The sequence below is a fragment of the Ochotona princeps genome, chromosome 14, assembly GCF_030435755.1.
Source record: "Ochotona princeps isolate mOchPri1 chromosome 14, mOchPri1.hap1, whole genome shotgun sequence".
NCBI classification, from domain to species: domain Eukaryota; kingdom Metazoa; phylum Chordata; class Mammalia; order Lagomorpha; family Ochotonidae; genus Ochotona; species Ochotona princeps.
This window is the reverse complement of record NC_080845.1, coordinates 2,603,162-2,623,426: the sequence shown is the minus strand read 5'-3', so window position 1 is coordinate 2,623,426 and position 20,265 is coordinate 2,603,162. Positions and strand designations below refer to the sequence as shown.

At 53.6% G+C, this 20,265-nt stretch overlaps 1 protein-coding gene across 14 annotated transcripts in view; it reads right to left on the bottom strand.

The window, feature by feature from the left end:
- The window catches only part of RAPGEF1 (Rap guanine nucleotide exchange factor 1), a 111,138-nt gene that overhangs the window by 28,082 nt on the left and 62,791 nt on the right, over window positions 1-20,265 (bottom strand). For all 14 annotated transcript variants that reach the window (XM_058673001.1, XM_058673006.1, XM_058673012.1 and 11 more), the window contains 7 exons: window positions 17,631-17,809; window positions 14,813-14,969; window positions 7,244-7,332; window positions 4,762-4,911; window positions 4,252-4,372; window positions 3,730-3,913; window positions 1,769-2,254 (listed from right to left, as the gene is read on the bottom strand). In XM_058673001.1, the coding sequence (XP_058528984.1) occupies window positions 1,769-2,254; window positions 3,730-3,913; window positions 4,252-4,372; window positions 4,762-4,911; window positions 7,244-7,332; window positions 14,813-14,969; window positions 17,631-17,809 (1,366 nt within the window). The remainder of the gene's footprint in view (window positions 1-1,768; window positions 2,255-3,729; window positions 3,914-4,251; window positions 4,373-4,761; window positions 4,912-7,243; window positions 7,333-14,812; window positions 14,970-17,630; window positions 17,810-20,265) is intronic.

Sequence of the window (20,265 nt, the reverse complement as noted above, 5' to 3'; positions counted from 1 at the left end):
TGGCGTGCTGCCAAACTGACCAGCAGAGGCAGCTCTGAGGCCGGAGGCTAGGAAGGCTCTGGTGGGCCCTGGGGGGTGGGACACTGAGGCAGGGTGGGGACAGACCCTCATCAGGAATCTCAAGTAGCACAGGAAGTTCCTGGAGCCAGAGAACCTGGTGACAGGAGACCACCTGAAGGTGAGGATACGCGTGATGTCAGGACACGGCGCGGACAGACTGTCCAGCATCAGCCAAACAGAGGGGACGTTGATCATCCTGTTCTTTCACTCAATGCAACTTTGGGGTCACCACACTCTGGAACTCCCCCAGGGACCGTCCACAGAGGCACCCGTGGGCTCTGGACTGGGTTTCAACCCTGCAAATGCAGCACCACCAGAAACCAGAAGGGGTCTGCAGGGAGAGCCCACTGTCCCTCCTCTGCTGGCAGAAGCCCACACAGCACTGCCTCGAGCTGGCAGCCCCACCGCAGCCAGTTGCCGGGAGCCCTGGTTTTTGCAGCTGTAATCGGGCGCTGCCTGGGGGCTGTGAGGATCATGACAGGGTGTGTCACATCTGCAGCTCAGCCTAGTGTTAAAATTTGGTGGGCACAAGGGCTGCAGACCCTGATGATCGGGGGTTAGCCTCCGACGGAGGCCTCAATGAACAGAAATATTTTCAGCCACCTGAGAGTTGAGATCGGTCACAAGCAATGAGGGTCCTCCTCCCTGCCCCTCTCCTGCAGGCCTGGGGTGGAGTAGCTGCTGAAGTCCTACCACCCCGCCCTACCCTTCAGAAGAGAACAGCTCGCAGTTCCCAGCCAGGTGGAGTGAGCGCCGCTCACGACCCTGCAGGCACGGAGAGGCACGGCCATGTGCGCGACCCTGGCTTCTAATGATCTAGTCGCCAAGCCAGATGGGGATGACAGAATTAATCCCACAGAAGTGGCTCCCCCTTCACTGCAGGCCCAGCTCTCCAAGGAGGTGCCACCCCTGGACTACCTCGCTGGCCTCTGGGATGGTCCTGCCGGGTCCAACCAAGCAGGCTCTTCCCTGCTCAAAGGCAGAGCCAGCTCCAGCTGGGTTGGGAAATGCTTTAGGTGGGACTTGGGACAAACTCAGTGTCTAGCTCACATGGGCTCTCTGCTGGACGCCTCACTGGGGCCAGGGGCTGAGGGGATGTGGGACTGATGAGCCCACACAAGTATCCCAATGGGATGCTGTTCTGTTAGTGAAGTAGGCTGAGGAGGGGGCGGAGCCTGGCAGCTCTGCCATGTGCGGCAGGCGGGGAGTGCCCTGAAGGATTTTACGAAGCAGTTAGATGGCCATGGAACTGGCCAAAGACGATCCGAACAGAACACCCAGCACCTCAACTCTGCCCAAAACCTGATCCAAAGACCCTTCCCACGGCCTCACTCCTCCTGCCAGGAGTCAGCCTGTGAGAGATGGCACTGTGCCCGGGCTCACACATGGATGGTGGACACCTGGCTCAGCAGACTGTCCATGCAGATGTCCCCCCAACCCTGTTCCCACAGGCGACACTGCAGGGCTGGCCTGTCTTCTCCCACATCATCCCCTCACGGCCATGTGTGTGCAGACCAAGCAGGCCAAGCAACTGTCACATGAAGGGAGACGCCCTTGAGCTCCGTGGAGGCCCGAGCCGCCCACACACCTGTGCTGCTGCCTGCTCTGAAATGAGGCCACCGACTCGGCTTCCAGCCAAGGCTTACAGACAGCACCCACTACGTTAGGTTACGCGCACACTGGCTGTGTCAGCCCCAGAAAGGCTTACTGTGTTTGTTTTTCTTCTCTGGTAGAGGCGGTGGCTTTTCTGGGTCACTCGTAGATTCGGGAGCAGTGAAATCACCCACAAATTCAACAGGAGCCGAGGGAGCCCCTTGCGTGAAGGGGAGGATAGCAGCGAAGGGCGTGTAGGGCACGGGCTGGCCGGCGGCCGGGTTCTGCAGGTCGTCCTCCGAGAGGTTGTCGTACTGTGAGGGGTGCCGCTCGTAGGACACCCTGCAGCCCGAGCTGTCCGTGGTCTGGGAGGACGCGCTCCGCCGCTTCTTCTCGGGCAGAGCGGGCGGCGTGTCCGTCTGCTGGCCCTCAGGCTGGGGACAGCTGCTGAGCGACAGCTGGAAAGGACGGCCAAGAAACGAAGATCCCGACTCCCCGAAGGACTCCGGCAGTGGGCTAAGGTTACAGGCCACCTGCTGAGGTATCTGGTCTGCGTTCGAGAGGTCTTGCTGGAGGAATTCATAGTCAGGGTCGTAATGATCTGCGGCCCACGGGAGAACACATGTCAGCAGAGGGCACCCGCCCACCTGCGCACGGGCGTGGGCAGGCAGCTCCCTCCCATCCACACGGGCTCCTGCTTTCTCTGATCATCTTTGTTCTTCTGTCTGCTTAACAAGTGAAACAGATGGGGACACAGCTGTATGCTGTATTACTCACTGAACCTTCCTCCCTAATTTCTAATTTAGAAAAAGAGCGGGTGGGCAGGCACAATGGCCAAGGCTGCGAGGCCAGTCCTCACCCCGCACCAGGGGTCCGGGCTTGCGCCCCGGCTCCACTTCAGTTTTCTGACACTGTATGTGCCGGCAGGCAGCACGGGACAGCTTGGGCCCTGCCACCCACGTGGGAGACCTGCACAGGATCCTGAGCTCCTGGCCTGGCTCTCAGCTGATGCTGGCATGTGGGGAGAGAACCAATGAATAGGATATCTGCCTCTGTCTCTCCCTACTGTTCAAATAAAATAAAAATTAAATAAGAGAGTCTGGCACAGTAGCCTGGTAGCTAAATCCTTGCCTTACATGTGCTGGGATCCCATATGGGCACCAGTTTGTGTCCTGGCGGCCCTGCTTTCCATCCAGCTCCCTGCCTGTGGCCTGGGAAAGCAGTCGAGCATGGCCCAAAGCCTTGGAACCCTGCACCCACGTGGGAGACCCAGAGGAGGCTCCGGGCTCCTGGCTTTGGATCGGCTCAGATCCGGTCATTGTGGCTACTTGGGGAGTGAACCAGTGGATGGAAGATTTGTGTATCTGCCTTTCCAAGATAAATAAATCCTTAAAAAAAAAAAAAACCACAAAAAGCAAAGAAAACACAAACCAAAACAAAACCCCTGAACAACAAAAGCATCTCCCATAAGAATACAGGGCTACAACAGAAAGATGGTAAACTTTATCAAGAAAATAAAAATTACTTACAATCCCATAATTTTTCTATTCTGATATATTTTCATAAATCTCTCTCTCACCCTAGAATCCAACCTCCTCTCATTTTGAAACCCAAATGAGTAAGTACCATGTCAATGGTCTTGGGTTTTTTTTCCTAGTTGTCAACATATTGTGATTTTTAATAGCACTTGGATTATCCCCCCAAAGCAGTGTACCAGCTTATCTGATCCCAGCCATGCTAATTACGGTGCTTGCAGTTTAAGGTCCCTCCCAGTCCTGCAGACAGAAATCTTGCTTCAAAGCTCATTAGGCTCTTACGATACAGCATTGCAAGTGAGACTAGCTTGCTTTTTCACTTGACATGCACAGTTTAATGCCCTGCCTAGGCTCTGCGTAGCCCCCAGGGCACACTCCCAGCCCCGACCCAGGGGGCTGCCCCTTCCCTTAAAGCTCTGTGCGCAGACAGCTCTTGGTCCTGGCAGAGTCCAGAACACATGGACGCTGAGCATCTCATGGTGTGGCTTCCCGTCATCCCACCTAAGTGGCGGATGCTGTTCCCCTCTCCCCCCGCACCCACCTAGTGTTTCACAGCTTGTGTTCCGGGAGCACTGCCCGCTGTCCCTGTCCAGAGATGAGAGCTGCTCATCCGATTTGCTGAGCTTGCCCATGCTGCTGCAGGGGGAGAGACGGGGCGACTCGCCCCCGTACGAGTGGCTGCCTCCGGAGAGCCGCCTCTGTGCGTAACAGTCAACATCGAAATCCTTGTGTGGGAAAAGCAAAATGAGCCTGTCACTTGGGAGGCGAGGAGGCAGAGACCGGCGACGAGGTCGTCCCCGGAGGGCCCAGCCGGGCTCGGGGGCACTGCTGCATCAGACAGGAGGCTGGCAGGAGTGTGTAGCTGGGGAGGCCCCAGGGCCTGGGCACGGCCACACACCCTGCTCCACAGGGAACCCCCAGCACATCCGAGAGAAGAACGCCAAGGGGGATGCCATCCCCCTCTTCCTGAAGATCTCTAAAACACTGTTCCCTTCAGCTTTAGGAGATACACTTCTGATCCCACACCCACGGGGCCTCTCCCATGGGAACTGGGCCGAATTACCTGCCTATTGATTCCAACAGGCAAACTGGAGCCGCTGGTAGCTCGACTCATGGGGGCGACCACGGCCACGCGGGTTGGGGAGGGAGCCGACTGTCTTTTCTTGGGAGGCAGTGCTGGTGGACTGAAACAGACAGGCCCAGGTGAAGCCCAGCAGGCAGACAAGAGCGCTCAGCCGCCAGCCGGTTAGGGAGCTCAGGCTCTTCCCAGCCCAACCCTCCTGTTCCCCTGTCCCGCTCCTGTCCCAACCAAAGCAAAACCTGTCCTGTCCCACTCGTGTCCCAACCAAAACAAAGCCTGAATATCAGGAGGGCGAAAGTCACACCACCCTCCCTTCTCCTGATCCATCACAAGTGATAGGAGGGCACAGCAGGGGCTCGGGCAGGGCCCAGGGCGCCCTCAGAAATCCTCTCCTGAGAGGCAGGCAGCCAGAGACTGAGTTCTGCCCACTCCATCCGTCGTCCCTCACGTTAGGCCACCTCCCGAGGGCGCTAGCCACGAAGCAAGACTTACCTGTCAACCACCCGAATGCCTGGTAAGGGGGGTTTGGGGGGCGCGGCCTCTTCGTCCATGGAGTCTGGGAGCAGCTCAGCTGACTGCGGCCCCCCACTTGCCTTGTTGAGACTCTCCAGTTCTCGGGCCGTCAGGGGGAGCTCGGCTTGGCTGCAGAACGGGAGAGGACTCGGCGTTACGGGGGTCCGAGGGAGCAGAGCGCACAGCCTCTCGGACAGCGAGAACTGGATCAGCTAAGGGAGCCGTGCGAGGGGCAAAGAGTAGGAGCCTGGCGGAGGGATTTCACGTCTTTTTTTATTTTTTAAATTTATGGTTGCTGCTGTTTCTGTGAGGCAGAGCAAAAGATATGCGTATGTATGTCCTTCATTTGACGGTTCACTTTTTAAATTGCTATGATGGTTGGAGTTGTCCAGGTCAGAGCCAGAAGCCCAGAACTCCATCCTAGTTTCCCATCTCCCACAGGGTTAGCGGGACTCAAACCGGCACTTGGCTATGAGGCTTCAGGGCCACAGTGCAGGCCCCAGTCTCACAGGTTTGTCACTGCCAAGCACAGGGGCCTAGCATCACTTCCAGCCTCTGCTACAGCTCCTTGTCTGAAAAGCAATTCTTTTAAAAGATTTATTCATCTTTATTGGAAAAGCAGATATTCACAGAGAGACAGAAAGATCTTCTATCCACTGGCTCACTCCCCAAGTGGCCTCAACAGCTGCACTGAGCCAATCTGAAGCCAGGAGCCAGGAGCCTCTTCCAGGTCTCCCATGTGGGTGCAGGGTTCAATGGACTTGGGCTGTCCTCTACTGCTTTCCCAGGCCACAAGCAGGGAGCCGGAGGGAAACTGGAGCAGCTGGAACATGAACCAGTGTCCATAAGAGATCCTAGTGCTTGTAGGGGGAGGATTAGTCAACTGAGCCATGGCACTGGGCCATGGAAGAGGAATTCTTACACTGGACGATTTAAAGGTTCCCCTAAATGCTCCAAATTAGCATTCCATATTTTTTACCAGGGATTTGTAGCAGAAATGATACAAGGCTTTAAAATGTTCCATGTTGCCCCAGGTGTACGCTCTTGATAAAAATAAACATTACGAGAGCAGATGTGAAGGCCAGTACTGCGTGGGAAGAGCAAAGCCTGGCTCCGGCACTGCGAGCAGCTGCATTTGGGTGACGGTTCAAATCCTGGCTGCTCCCTTTCTGACTTGGCACCCTGCTAATTAGCCAGGAAAGCAGTGGGAGAAGACCCAAATGCCTGGGTCCTTCCATCCACGTGGGAGGTCCAGAATTGGCTCCTGGCTTTAGGCTGGCTCAGCTGCTGTTGCTGCCATTTGGGGAGTGAACCAGTGGATAGAAAATCTGTCTGGCTGTCTGTCTCTCTAATTCTTTTTTTTTTTTTTTTAAGATTTTACTTTTATTTTTATTGCAAAGTCAGATATACAGAGAGGAGGAGAGACAGAGAGGAAGATCTTCCGTCTGATGATTCACTCCCCAAGTGGCTGCAATGGCTGGTGCTGCGTCGGTCCGAAGCCAGGAGCCAGGAACTTCCTCTAGGTCTCCCACACGGGTGCGGGGTCCCAGCCACAAGCAGGGAAGCTGGATGGGAAGTAGAGCTGCCAGAATTAGAACCGGTGCCATATGGGATCCACTAGGCCACCGCACCGGGCTCTAATTCTGTCTTTCAGATAAATAAATAAGCCTTTAGAAAAAAGGATCAAAGTGGGTCCAGCACTGTGAAACAGTGAGCTAAGCCGCAGCATGCCATGCTGGCATCCCGCACCAAAGTCCCAAGTGCTCTGCCTACGGTCCAGCTCTCCAGCAATGTGCCATGGAAGACAGCGGAATACAGCCAGAGGACTTGGGCCCTTGCTACCCATCTGGGAGCCCCAGATGCAGCTCTGGGCTCCTAGCTTCAGCCTGATCCAGCCCTGGCTGCTGTGATTTGGTGAGCAAACCCACAGAAGGAAGATTTCTGGCTTTCAAGTCAATACATAAATTAAAAAAAAAAAAAGCTTCCACAGTGTTCAAGTCAAATGTACCAAATCCAGAAATCCAGGCTCTCGGTGAGGCTGCTCAGAAAGGTCATGGGTGTGTGCCACTCACTCACCGACACAAGCCACGACTATTTCTCTATTTTTATTTAATTATTTATTTTGAAAGTTAGTCACACACACACACACACACACACACACACACACACACACGACAAGGCAGAAAAGGGCTTGTCATCTTCCGTCTGCTGGCTCACTCTCCGGTCTCCCACGTGGGACACACACAATACTTAGAAAGGCCACGTGGGATGTCAAACTTGAGATGGGTGAGGCGATACTGCAGAGCTTGTGTGAGACACTCAGACTTTAAACCAACCGGTGCACGTTCAGAACTCAGCACTGAGACACATGAGACCTCAGCGGCCTGCCCGCCTGGCTCCCGCCTTCTGCCAAAGCTGGCTCTACCTCGAATGTGGCCACGGCGAGTTTGTCAGCACTCACCCATCAGGCTTGCCGGCTGGGGAACTGGGCTTCACTGGGCTTGTTGGAGACGGCCGCCCCTGCTTCTCCACAGTCAGCCTGACCAGCTCCTGCACCGACACGAGACAAAGAGCATGAGCCCAAGCACGCCCCGCCGGGCTTTCGCTAGAAGGTGGTCGGCTGTCTGCGCTCACGTGTGGGGGCAGACTGTTCCTGCACCGAGACTGCAAGCATGGCTAGCCTGAAGCCAGCTGCACAGCTTCCCCAAACGCACCACGCCCTCCAGAAATATCTTTGCAGCACGACATTGAGTTTCAAAAGCATGAAGGAACTTCCTCTTGACAGGGGAAATGGCGAACCCACTGTCTCAAGATGACCAAGTCACCCACACATGCCAAGTCCTCGGGAGACCAGGCTTCCTGTTTGTGGGGAAAGGATGACATTTTCGGTTCTCTAAAGCCGGTACGTTCCGTGCACGACAATGCCCAAAGCCCCAGTCTGCAGCTCTGGGTGGCTTCTTCCCAGTACAAGCTGGCCCCGGGCGACCCGTGAGCACAACACCTAAGAGAGGACTAATTTTAGAATATTATAATAGAAAAAAAGGCATTTTTCAAATCATAACCACAGGGAAGAGGCCGGGGTCCTTCCTGTTTTCCTCCCCAGTTAGCATGTATTTCCCCCAGTTTGAAAAATCTTGACAACTACATCAACTTGTGTAAGCAATGCTAAAAAAATACTGTTCCTCTCCAACCACTTTTTCTTTTTTTTTTAAGATTTATTCATTTATTTGGAAGGCAGAGTGACAGCATTCTATCTGTGGGCTCACTTCTCAAATGGTGACAACAGCCAGGCCTGGGCAGGCTGAAACCAGGATCCAAGAACTCCACCCGAGTCTCCCCTGTGCGAGACAAGCACTTGGGTCACTAGCCACTGCCTCCACAGGGATGCTGTTAGCAGGAAGCTGGGTCAGGAGCGGGCAGCTGGACTCGGACTGGTACTCTGCACCATAACATTAATTACTTCTATCATCCGGGGTTACTCTTGTCTGTTTTTGAGATCAGCATAATGGAATCATACGATTTGTACACGTTTGTGTCCATTTGTCTCTACACAACTTTATGGACATATAATTCCCTGCTGTAAAATGGACCTATTTGAAGTGTACAATTTAACAGTTTTTAGTCTATTCATAACTTTACAATCATCAACATAATTTCAGGCCTCTTCATCACCTCACAAACTCTGTGTGCATTGGTACACCCCTCTCCCTCCCAACCCTTGGCAACCACCCAGTGGCTTTGTGTCTCAAAAGGCCTGCCCATCTTGTCCATCTTCTGCCCAGCATGAACAGCCACCCATGTACATCCCTCTCCACCATGGAGTGTGCCCTGGAGGGATGTTCCATTCACGTGACAGACACACGGGCTGCACCTGCCAGCACTTCAGGAGAGGCTTCAGGCTTCCCGCAGGACCCTCTAGGTGTGCAGCTGCAGGAAGCAAGTGGGGAACACAGGAACATCTCCCCAGCTGGAGACCCCAAAGCCTCTCCAGACCCACACATAACAACATCTCCCCAGCTGGAGACCCCAAAGCCTCTCCAGACCCACACATAACAACTGCAGCCCACCAGCAAGGAAGACAAAACATTAACATCCTGCCCAGAGCAAGGGTTCTTTACAAGACTGGAAGCTACAAGCATCCCAAGAGAGAAACTCAGAGATGAAAAATGAGAGGTCGTTCATTCTAGGAGGGACCCACAGAAGCCCAGGCTGGAGGTCAAGGATGTCAGTGTACAAGACCAACACCTTCAGTGTCTGCACTGTGAGAACTCTGCCCAGCAGAAGCTGCTTGGATATGTATCCAAACAGCAGCCGCACCAGGGCTGCTGTTGCACTCGGTGTTGCCATGCCTGCACCCCACACCACAGGGTCTAGGATCTGGCTCCCAGCTCCAGCTCCCTGCCAACGCACACCCCAGGAGGCAGCAGTGCTGCTCCATGGAATTGGGCTCCTGCCATTTGTGGAGGAGACCAGATTCGGGTTCTCCGACTCTAGTTTCTGGTCAGTCCAGTCTTGGCTGTTGTGGGAAAAGAGATGTAAAGAAGCAGGCCAAAATTCTTCCTCCGTCTCTAGGCCTCTCAAATAAACAGAGGCTTTCAAACCTTAAGCCACAAAAAATGATCATCACAGCATTATGCAAAACAGGTAAGACTATTCAATAGTCCACAACGAGTAACTATAGACTCAAACAATAGAGCATTTTGCGACTGCAAACAAGTCACAGTAAGAATATGTGATACAGCGGAGAAGACCCTATCTACAACATATACATAGGAGAAGCCACAGAAAGTGTGTTGGCATACAAGTATATCACATGTTTTGGAAACAAAATCAAATTGAGAGTACACATAACAGGAAAAAATTGGGCTATGAAATACGTCATTTTTTTTTGTATTTTTGAAAATTTTGAAAATAAATATTAGTTCTGAAATAATTAAACAGAACCACTCCTAAAGGAAAAGGTATATGCGTGAGGCGAGATGTTGTGGTGTAGCTGGGGAAACTGCTACGTAAGATGCCAGAAGTCCACGCTGGGGTGCCTGGGACTGAACCCCAGGCTGCTGTGGCTCCGATCCAGCTTTCTGCTAAGGGGTCTGGGAGACAGCAGCTGATGGCCCGGGTGCTTGGGAGCCTGCCACTCACATAGGAGGCCTGGATGGCCTCCTGGCTCCTGTCTGGCCCAGCCCTTGTTGTTGTAGGATTTGGGGAGGGAGATTAGCAGATGGGCAATCTCGGTGTCTTTCAAATAAAAAAAATAAATTAATTAATTAAAGTTTAGAATGTCATGTTGAAGAAATGGCTACCCAGCAGCTGGTCACCATCAGGACAAGATGGTGTGATGAGATCTCTCTCACCGGGAGATGCAGTTACGTGTGGAGGGCTCCCCCGCCCCCCACTGCCTGGAGGAAGGTAGCAGAGGCAGCTCACCCTGAAAGGACCAAGGCCAGACCCCAGCACCCAGAAGCCCTACTTTCAGGCTCCTCTGCCTTACAAATGGGGCTAGAGGACGCAAGTCTGCTTGCGGGCACCTAATAATGTAGGCAAACATTCTACCAAGTCTTCGTTGATGCATGAGCGGTTATAATTAGATTGTCATCCTTCTGGAAGGGCAGCTGTGACTGCAACTAGTGAATGATGGCACAAGAATGTCGGCATGACAGGCACACATGTGCAAGTGAGCCGCCTGGATCCGAAGACAACCTTCCCTCTGTCAGCCGGCTGGCCTGAGCCAGGACTGGATGTGCAAAACGGGTGGTGGCTCGGCTACTTACCACCTTCCTGCCCACACAGAGGCCTTTCATCTCAACTTTCGCTGTCTGACACAGGAGAGCCTTTAAAATGTGCACATGCCTGGCTACTGTGTTTGCACTCCAATCTCACTGGCAGGTGACCATTTGCAAAGTGGTGGGAGCCCAGAATCTCCTACTAAATGTGGCATTTCTGAGTGGGATCCTAGGGCTTTCTGACTAGGTCTATAGCCACTGACTCTAAACTTGACCAGCAACCAGAATGCTGAAAATACATTTTCAAACACCAAAAATGGTATTCAGAAGTTATCTTCAAGAATCTGTGAGCTTTATTTCTATGCTCGTTTTATAAATCCTGAATGATCACAGTGACAGAGGGCTTAAAGGGCAAGTTACAGTACAGCTCTGGTGCTCCACAAGGAAGGCCGGTGCCGTCCCTCTTGCCACTCTGTCCCTGATGCTGAGCTGCAGCCCCAAGCCTGGGACAGAGGCCACGTCCTGGCTGGGCAAGAGCAGCCTGTGTTGTGACTACAGGCAGTGGCAGTGTGCTAAGATGTGGACCATGAAGTCCCTAGGGACACAACGTCATGGGAGGTGGGCTGTGGGCTCCCATGCAAGGGCAATGCAAAGCTCCCCCTCTATCGTTAGTTCTTCTGAGTTCTATAGACACCCTGGATACAGTCTGGTCATGAAGTACACAGGACATAAGTCAGCAGGTGGGGTGGGTGGTGGCTGGGACTGAAACTGCACAGTGCAATCAAAGGTGCCCCACCCTACTGGGACGTTCTCTTACGTAGGCAAAAAGGGATTTCTCTGTAGAAAGAAGGGTTCGGTTAGGTGGTTAAAATGCCTACATCCCACATTGGATTACCTGGGTTTGATGTCTGGTTCTAGCTCCTGACTCCTGCCTTCTGACACAAACCCTGGGAGGTAGCAGTCACTGTTCTATTAACTGGGTTCTGCCATCTTGGCTTCTGGCTTCAGTCCTGGCCAAGATGGGCACCGGGGAAGTAACCTGGTGGATGGCAGCTTTGCCTCTCTGCCTCTCCTAGTAAGTCACGTTACCTGCTGGCTGCCAAGGTCTCTGCTGGCAGGAGGCCAGATCCAAGTACCAGGCCAGGGACTGCCAGAGCGTATGCGGGTGCCTTACCTGATCCAGGCTTTCTGTTTAATGATAAAAAACTTGTTCTGTGTGTGTGTGTGAGTGTGTGAGTGTGAGTGGGTGTGTGTGAGTGTATGCGAGTGGGTGTGAGTGGGCGTGAGTGTGAGTGGGTGTGTGAGTGTGTGTAAGTATATGTGAGTGGGTGTGTGAGTGGGTGTGTGAGAGTGTGGCTGTGTGTGTGAGGGTGTGTGAGTTGAGTGGCTGTGTGTGAGTGGGTGTGTGTGTGTGTGAGTGGGTGTGTGCAGCTGGCGGTAGGGAAAGCAGCTTGGATGAATATGGCAGATGTACAAGGAAGCTTTGGCACTGCTAGAAGGCATGTAAGCAGGCAAAGCGGCCGCAGGTGTGAGGAGTGAACATGTACCAATAGCAATGAAATCCAAACCGCCAAGTGGGGGCGTGGAACACGGGCTCCAAAGGGTCAAACTGGGGCGTCCCTGACCCCTCAACAGCCAGGTCTTGGGCTGGGAGTGGTTCCCAGAGAAACAGAAAGTGAGGCTGTTTCCCGCCCTGTCTGAGGACAGTCACTGTCCTCCCTGAGCCAGAGACCCCCGAGGAGAGCAGCCCGATTGCTGCTGAAAAGGAGCCATTGTCACCGTCAAGGCTTGGCCAGCGTGAGCTGTTCTGGAACTCACCACTGCTGCCGCAAGCACTCCCGGCCCTGTGCTTACCTGGACGCTCGGCCCTGACCAGGTATTTTATACACATGACCTCACTTTGTCCTCATTCAGCAGCAGCAGCAGCAGCATCTTGAGAGTGGCTTGCCCGCAGGTACACTGCTTATAGGGGCTGTTAAATAATACTACCCTTCCAATCCTTCAAAAAAATAAAAATCTGCAACCACTGAATGAGTTACTTGAAAGATGGTGAGTCAGTCTGAAGGAACGTGCCAACACTTCTCCAAGTGGATGACAGCATGCCTGCACAGCCAAGCTGTGCTCTCTCTCACCAGGACATGAGCTTATAAGGTATCCCAGGGCTGACGGGGACCAGGAGGGGGCTGGAGGCCAGAGAACCACGTGGCTGACCTTGGGGGAGGCGGGGAGGGTGACACCAGGGCACAGGGTGGAGGGGCCCGGCAGGCCTGGAGGCAGGTCGTCATCTTCCTGGGTCTACCCACAGTCTGCCTGGGCCTCAGCTGCCACACCTGTCCTACCTTTAGGGCTGTACGAGCAGTGTCAAGACCATCAGGTAGGGCTGACATATGAAAACCATCCAGGCAATGTGAGCGATGAGGTCTGCACCGCCTCAGCTTCCAGTTGGCCACAGTCTGCCTGCTGCCCTCCCCTCAGGCACTGGCCGGGCTCTTCCTGGGGCACATGTCTGAGTGCCCTAAGAAGGCCGGCTGTCCCTACAGGCTGGGTACACCACGCCCCAGCTCTCCTCTGCAGCGCTTTGCCGTGGTGCTGCTGGTCTCTCTGAGGCCTTCGTGCAGGCTCCAAAGGCTACGGCTGGTGCTGGCTTTGCCCACCAACCAATGCCTCCATCTAACACAACCCCTGACCCAGAGAAGGGTCTCATTAAACGCTTCATGAATAAATTAAAGCAGACTTCCTTATCGAGAGAATCTTTGTTCTGGCTCAAATAGTTTTGGGTTTAAATAGTTTCATTCTTTTTCTCTCTCTCCTCCCACACCTCCCCATCACTTTGAAAAACAAGAAGCAATTTTCTGCCAGGCATGCACATGCCCTGCTCAATGTGCTTCCGGGGAACGCACAGAGGAGATCTGCTTGGGACTATCAGAGCTTTATGCACAGCAAGTCCATCTCCTCTGCTTTGGCTATTCTAATTCGCCTTGAATATCTCACAGGAATCAATTTGGTAGGCAGAAACGTTAATAATGTCACCTAAAAATTAATTTTCAATAATTTCCAGCAGTCCAGACAGGACCAGCCTGAGTGGGGGAGGCAGAACCATATGACTGTTGACGGAGGGTGAACAGGTGCTGCTCTGCCCTCCTGACCACAGGGAGCTGCCCAGAGCACAGAATGGGCTGCTGCGGGTGACGCCCTCACGTCTCACTGGCCAAAGCTGGGCCTTTTGGACCGAGTGAGGTTCTGGAATGATGAGCGCATGGGAGCTAGCGGAGGATGATGTCATCCACTCAGACGCCCTCTGAACCATCTCGCATCGCTAGCAGGGACATCCGCTCCCACTGCACTGCTGTGGGCGTGGGAGGCCCAAGAGTATTCATTCCAGAACACGCTGTAATGCTAAGCAATGCTTGCTCAGTCTTCTCTCATTTAGACCTGTTGGAGTCCGTGTTCTACTCTCCAGAGTGTGAGCCGGCTTTAGGAATCCAAGAGCCCACTTCAGGGGAAGGAGTGTTGACTGGGGCCAGTGCTTCAGGGTCTGTACACTTAGTAACTTAGTAACAGACGGGGGCTGGGGCCCAGGGGCTCAGGGTGTGCAGGCACCGGGCCAGCCATGCTACTGTCCTTCAGCTCTGCCCTACACGCTGCTGAGGTCCCACCTAGCGCACAGAGCAGCTGGGATAACTGCTGGAGTTCAGAAACTAGTAAATGGGGAACTTGGGACTCTAACGCAGCTAGGTCTCCAGGCCGATCCTTATTACCCATGGCATGATGTGCCCTCCCGCGGCCCACAGCCCCAGTCCTGACCCCGGGGCCTCATCTGATTCAGTGCTCCTCATCCGCCAGGACTCACCCTTCAGGTCCCAGACCTTCTGTGGTCTCGACTTCCCACCCTCACTACGACTCGTCATTTCCTAGCCTGTGGTTTCTGACTTCTCGGGACAGCAAAGACACAGGCCACGGCAGTTTGATTTCTTCTCATATCAACCTGGCCTTTCTGCCAGGAATCTCAAGTTCCTAGCTCAGGACAAAGGAGCGATGGCACGCTGGAAGCTTTGCTAGCAGTGCAGACAGTATCACCTGCACTGTGTCCTGGCTGGCAGGCAGGCCCTGTCGGGGCTGAGCCGGGCCAGACCCACTGAAGCCTTAACACATGCTCAGAGGAGCTGACTGCTTCTGGCAGCTCTCTGACTCTCCAGACAAGCACTCCAGAGTGACGCCCGAGTGCACCAAAATGTTCATTGTAATACAGCGTGGCCGGCGGGCTGCCTTAAGGTCCTGGCCAGACTTGAGGAATCCGTGCCCAGTACCTTCACTCCGTCCAGCACAGCCTTGATGACCCCTTTCACAGTCGTCACCATCTCTTTGTCTTCCGAATTCACACCCTCCAGCATCACTTGGTCAGACCAACGGATGAGATTGGCGAGACTCTGGTACACTCGGCTGTAGCAAGAGGAGAGGGCTGAGCTAGAGGGAAGAGAACGGTTATTAAGAGAAGGGCTATTATTATTGTTATTATTAAATCAAAGATATCTACTGAGCACAGGAGCAGTTTTTCAATCCCTATTTTTGTAAAACCATGCCTCTTTTTAATACAAGTTTTCTTCCAATAAAGTGTCCAACAAAGATACTGTGGAACATTATATGCTGATTTGTTAAAAATGTTTATGTAAAAATTCCATCACAGCAGTTAACGAGCCTTCCCAAACTTCACGTCCCTCCACGAGGTTCTGATAATTTCTCTCAAGGAATGTCCCATTTCCCCCCTCCAATGGGCTAATCACTGGGCTGGGGCAAGGATTACGCATTTCTTATTTTGAATCAGACTAAAACTCATTTTTTGATGTCTCCCAGACAACCAATGGGGTTGTGGCACTTTCATAGGCAGGATCCTTCATGGGGATGGTCATGAGCTCAAAACAGATTGCAGCTTATGAGAGCTGCTCTTAACAGGGGCTCGGCTTCATCACCCTCTGCACTGGAACCGTGGCCAGGGCTTCAGGGAGATGCTGTGATGACGTGATTTCAAGATAAGCCACCAGAGGCGGGCTGCCTATGACAGCAGGGGTGGGGGAAGCGGAGGTGAGGTGTTAGCTTCTAAGGACGCTGGGATACCGACACACCCACCAAACGCCAAGTGCCTGGGGCTGCCTCGGTGACCAGAGGGGCAGCCGAAGGAAGCATGGCTGCTCCTGCCACACTTTTAATCAATGCAGAATACATTTCCCTAGGAATTCCAAAAAGCATTAGGTTTCAATTTCAAGCATTATGCTTTGTAACAGAGGAAACACAAAAATGTAGAAAATCTATCTGCTGCCCCTTCATCCACTTTTGGGGCGGGGAGGAAGAGGCAGACAGAAGCCAAAGATAAAATTGTTAGGAAACTACATAGTATTGTAAGGCAAGATTACAATGCTTTCCAAAGGCAAAATCCGGGCCCATGAGGCATTCTCCCAGGCGGGGTGGGGAGCCTTCTGGGGTCAAGGCATTGAGATTTGAGGAAGCAGGGGATGGGGCCCCCCACACAACAGAGCTGTGTCTGGGGCCCTGTCGACGCCTCTTTTCTGGGCTCAGGCCTGCCACCTGTGAAGATCCTGCAGCTCTTGCACACCGGGGACTGCTGAGCTGAGGCCAGGCCGTCCCCGGGGAGGGTGCCAATGCTGCACGGAGAGAGGACGCAGACAACGTACGGAAGCTGACAAAAACACAGGGCAAGGATTTCAGGGTTCCAGTCCCTCCAGGGACACCAAGCAAAACAGCACCGCCATGCTGACAGAACTTCAGAAGGAAATTCCTTCAAATAATATTAGCCAGAGGAGTACCTGACAAAAATATTTGTTCCTCATGGCTATTCCAGGTACTTCGTTTTTCTCCTCCAGGAAATGGTTCTGTCAGCTCTAAGTACCTCCTGCCCCATTGTTACCCTGTGGCTTGCTCAGAGCTCGCCCAGAGCCTGCAACCATGCAGGCAGCATTGCTGGCCAACTCTCCGGCAAGCCACAGCTTTGGTGGCAATGTGCTGCTGGCCACGGGGGTCAGCTGAGCTGGCTCTAGCCTCGACTCTCCCAGACAGACTAAGCACGGGTGTGTGTGACCTGACCTCTTCTCCCACCACCCCCTCTTGTCGGTGTCCTGGCGCTGCCACTCTTCCTGCCTTCCCCAAAGGCCACTGTGTTGTAAGATCAGCACAGCGTCACATGGGGGGGGGGGGATTTTCTCAAGCAGGTTTGACTCTCTCCTGCTCCCAAGCACAGGAGAACAGGTTCATGGGAACATTTAATTCAAAGTGGTCCACACATCTGTGGCACCTCAGGCAGGTTTGCTCAAAGGAGTCTGCTTAGCCCTCCGCCCTGGGGCTAGTGAGCTTCTAACCATTTCACGGGCTCAGCCTAAACTCCAGACGGATGCCCTGGAGCAGAGTCTTGTGGCTGAAAAAGACACAGTTGGCTTGACCTCCTGGAAGGCAACCCTGAACTTCACTGCCAAGCCATTCATGAACGCTTAGCCTCAAGGTGCTGAACAAAGGCCACGCTATCTCAGGGAATCGAAACAGGTGCACTTCTCCTGAAGAGGTACCATGGCGGAAAAACAAGGCACCTGCCAGTCCTTCCAGAGGCTTTTGCTCCAGGTAAATTTAAGGCTGTTTTTCTTTTAAAACTTGATACAGGGACAGGCTGCCCCTTAACTTTTAAGAGAATAATATACTTCAACACTAAAAGCATTACTCAGCGGAGGCTCCCTGGAACAAACCCCACCATTGCGGAACTTCTGCTTTCTCACCAGCCCGTCCTCCAGCAGGGTTCTTTCCTATTTCTTTTCATCTCATTGTCTGGGACTGAGAGCCCTGGTAAGCTAGGTCCTGACAAGTCGGGATGTCACAGTAAACAGTGCTTAGGCGTTGGATGACCAGGGTCCTGGCAGAAATGTGCCCAAATCAGAGAAGTGACCACAGATCCCACTGTGGCTCCATGCCTGCGGACGTGTAAGTTTCATCTCAGTGAGGAGTGATAATGACCTTGGCCTTAGGATGGCATCAAGACTTGGGGTGGCTGCAGAGTTACCCACCCCATGTGTCTCAAGGGCGCCCACGCCCAGACGTGCCGGGGTCCTCTGCTGCCCTGAGACTCACCTGTGCTGAATGCGGGGGTCACTCTGCACCAAGGGTAAGATGGCCTCCAGCACCTTGCTGGCCGAGCCCGGAAGCATCTCCAGGACTTTCTTGTCAATGGCCATTTTGTCCACAATGGTCTTAAAGTAGCGCAGGGCACTGACCACCTCCTTCTCCTTCTCTTCCAGCCAGCTCAGGTTCTGTGAGGAAGTGTTACGCACAGCAGGGAGGAGAGAAATTAGAGAGGTGTATGTATATATACATATACGGTTTCCTGTGACCTAGTTTGAGATTGATGTTGCCAAAACCTCACCAGATTATTTTCCTGAGGACAGCAGCTGGGGCCCAGAGGCTGGGTGTGAAGGTGCAAGGCCGACATCAAGGAGGGGCACTCCCAGACCCCCTTCCCAGACCCTGCAGGGCTGTAATCGCCTCGCCTCCGTCCTGAACCACACCGAGACCGCACCACGAGCAGCAGCATGGGCAGGACTGGCTTTCTGATGCTCTGCAGAAGCAGTGGCCACATCTCAGCAATTGGAAGCCCCCGGCCTTTCTCTCAAAGCTCTGAGGGGCTGTGAAGGCTGCCCAGGACACGATGGGTCAGCCCCGTGGCCAAGACTCCTGCATGGCAGCCTGTCTCAGGATTAGAGGGAAGGATGCTGGGTGGAGGCGGAAGGCAGAAGAAGCGCAGCAGATGGCCACTGTCTCCTCTCTGCTGTACGCTGATCCCACAGACCCGGGCGCTCTGCTTAGGGCCTGTACCTGCCAGTGCCCACATGGCCGACTGACCCTCCTCCTCAGCATGCAGGTGTCGGGCCCAGCCAGCTGCTGCACACAACCTCTTCATTTCCTGTCTCCTCAACTGTTCCTAACTTCACAGACCTAGGTCCTGGCTGGTGGGCAGGGGAAGGTCAAGCCAGAGAAACCTGCAGAACACATCCAGAGCTGGGGAACGGACTCAAGCAGGGTCAGCTGCATGTCTAGCAGCGTGGATTAGCAAGTGTGTATATGTGAGGCAAAGTGCCACTTGTAGGCTCCCTCAGGCTCCGAGAACCTGAAACAACTGATGGCTAGAAGACGGCTCCCGGACACTTCAATAATCGGCAAATACACAAAAAAGGCAATTCTAATAAAAAAGTAATTGTTAACAATGGCTCCTTTCTCCTGAAATGATGGGGAATGTCATTTTAAATAAATAAAAAAAAAAGTACAGTAGCAGAGGTTTTTATTCCATGTGAGTATCAAAAGAATATATAGAAACTGATTCAATTGCTAAGGAAATCCAACTTCGGCCAGGCTACCCGGTGCTCCCCGAATGGCACCGCAGATTGCAGGGCACATCCGGCCCCTTCTCTGGCTCAGGGCTCATCCTTCTCCTTCCCTGCCTACATGTTCATTTACTGTCTGTCTCCTGGAGGCGGGAGCTCGCTTCTCCACACCCTCTTGCATTAGAGCTCCCTGTTTCTTGGACCTGAGGAATCGGGATTCACAGGGCTTGTGGACAGAGACAATGGCTAAAGCCACGTCAGGTCGGTGAGAAGTGGCACATGACGCCAGCACAGACAGCAAAAAGGAAACTTGCAGAGCAGACAGAAATGTCAAGAAAATATATCCGCAGGTTTCAAAGAGAAAAAGGAGTAGCAAGCCTTCGAAAGGGGCAAGGCGTGTCAGGGTGAAGAACGGGAAACTGTCACTGTAGAAAAATCACGTTAGTCATTTAAGAGCCTGGTCCTTCCACTGTTAAGCTGCTGCTTCTTGCAAAACACAGCCACAGGGACAGCGCCAACCGTAACCCAGCGCTGCCAGCCCTGTGGCCTTGGTGCTCCAGCTGCCCAGCCTGCGGCCTTGCCTGCTCCACAACCCTGCTCTTTCCTCTTTAACTCCAGTCTCCTTCCCACACCACAGAGCTCCTGGTGTACAGCCTGGGGTTCAGCCCATCATTAAATTAAAAACTGTAACCTGGACATTAGATTTAGAAAATCTGTCATGGTTCCTTTCTTGAGGGTCCGACAGGGAGGCCCCATCAGGAGCCGAGCCCAGCAGAGGGCAGGCAGCGTCAGAGGCCCACAACACTGCCACAGCCAGCTCTCAGGCAGGGCCTCGCTCTGCGTCCACTTCATCCTTCGTCCTTGAAAGGGAAAGCCTTTCAGAAGCCAATCGGAGGGTCCAGGCCCTCGGGGCCCTTTCTGGAGAGCACTCAGGGTCATTGTAGCGGGACTGTCATCCTGGGAGGCGGTCTGATCGCCCTCTACTGCTTCTTAAAGAGCTCCAGACCGAATTTATCAGTTCATTCCAGAATTTACTGAGTTTTTAGATATTTCCTAGGAAGACGTGAGACCACTAAAGTACCTGAGTGGAGCCCAACACAGGAGGAAGCTGAGATCTGTAGAGTCGGGGAGCAGTGCTGTCCCGCATCACGGAGAGGAGGACGCAAGACAGCAGGTGGGAAGCAGCCAGGACAAGGCCTGCGGGGGTGGTCCGGCCCTGCGCCCCCTCTCCTCGTGCTTCAGTCTTCCATGGACTCCACAGACACAAGCTGCCGCAAACTGAGAACATGTACGCAAACGCTCTCCTGGCAGGGACAGGGCGACAGCGGCAGATGACAGGCCCGCTGCAAGGCTCCGCATCTGCCTCACCGGCAGAGCAACAGGCTGTG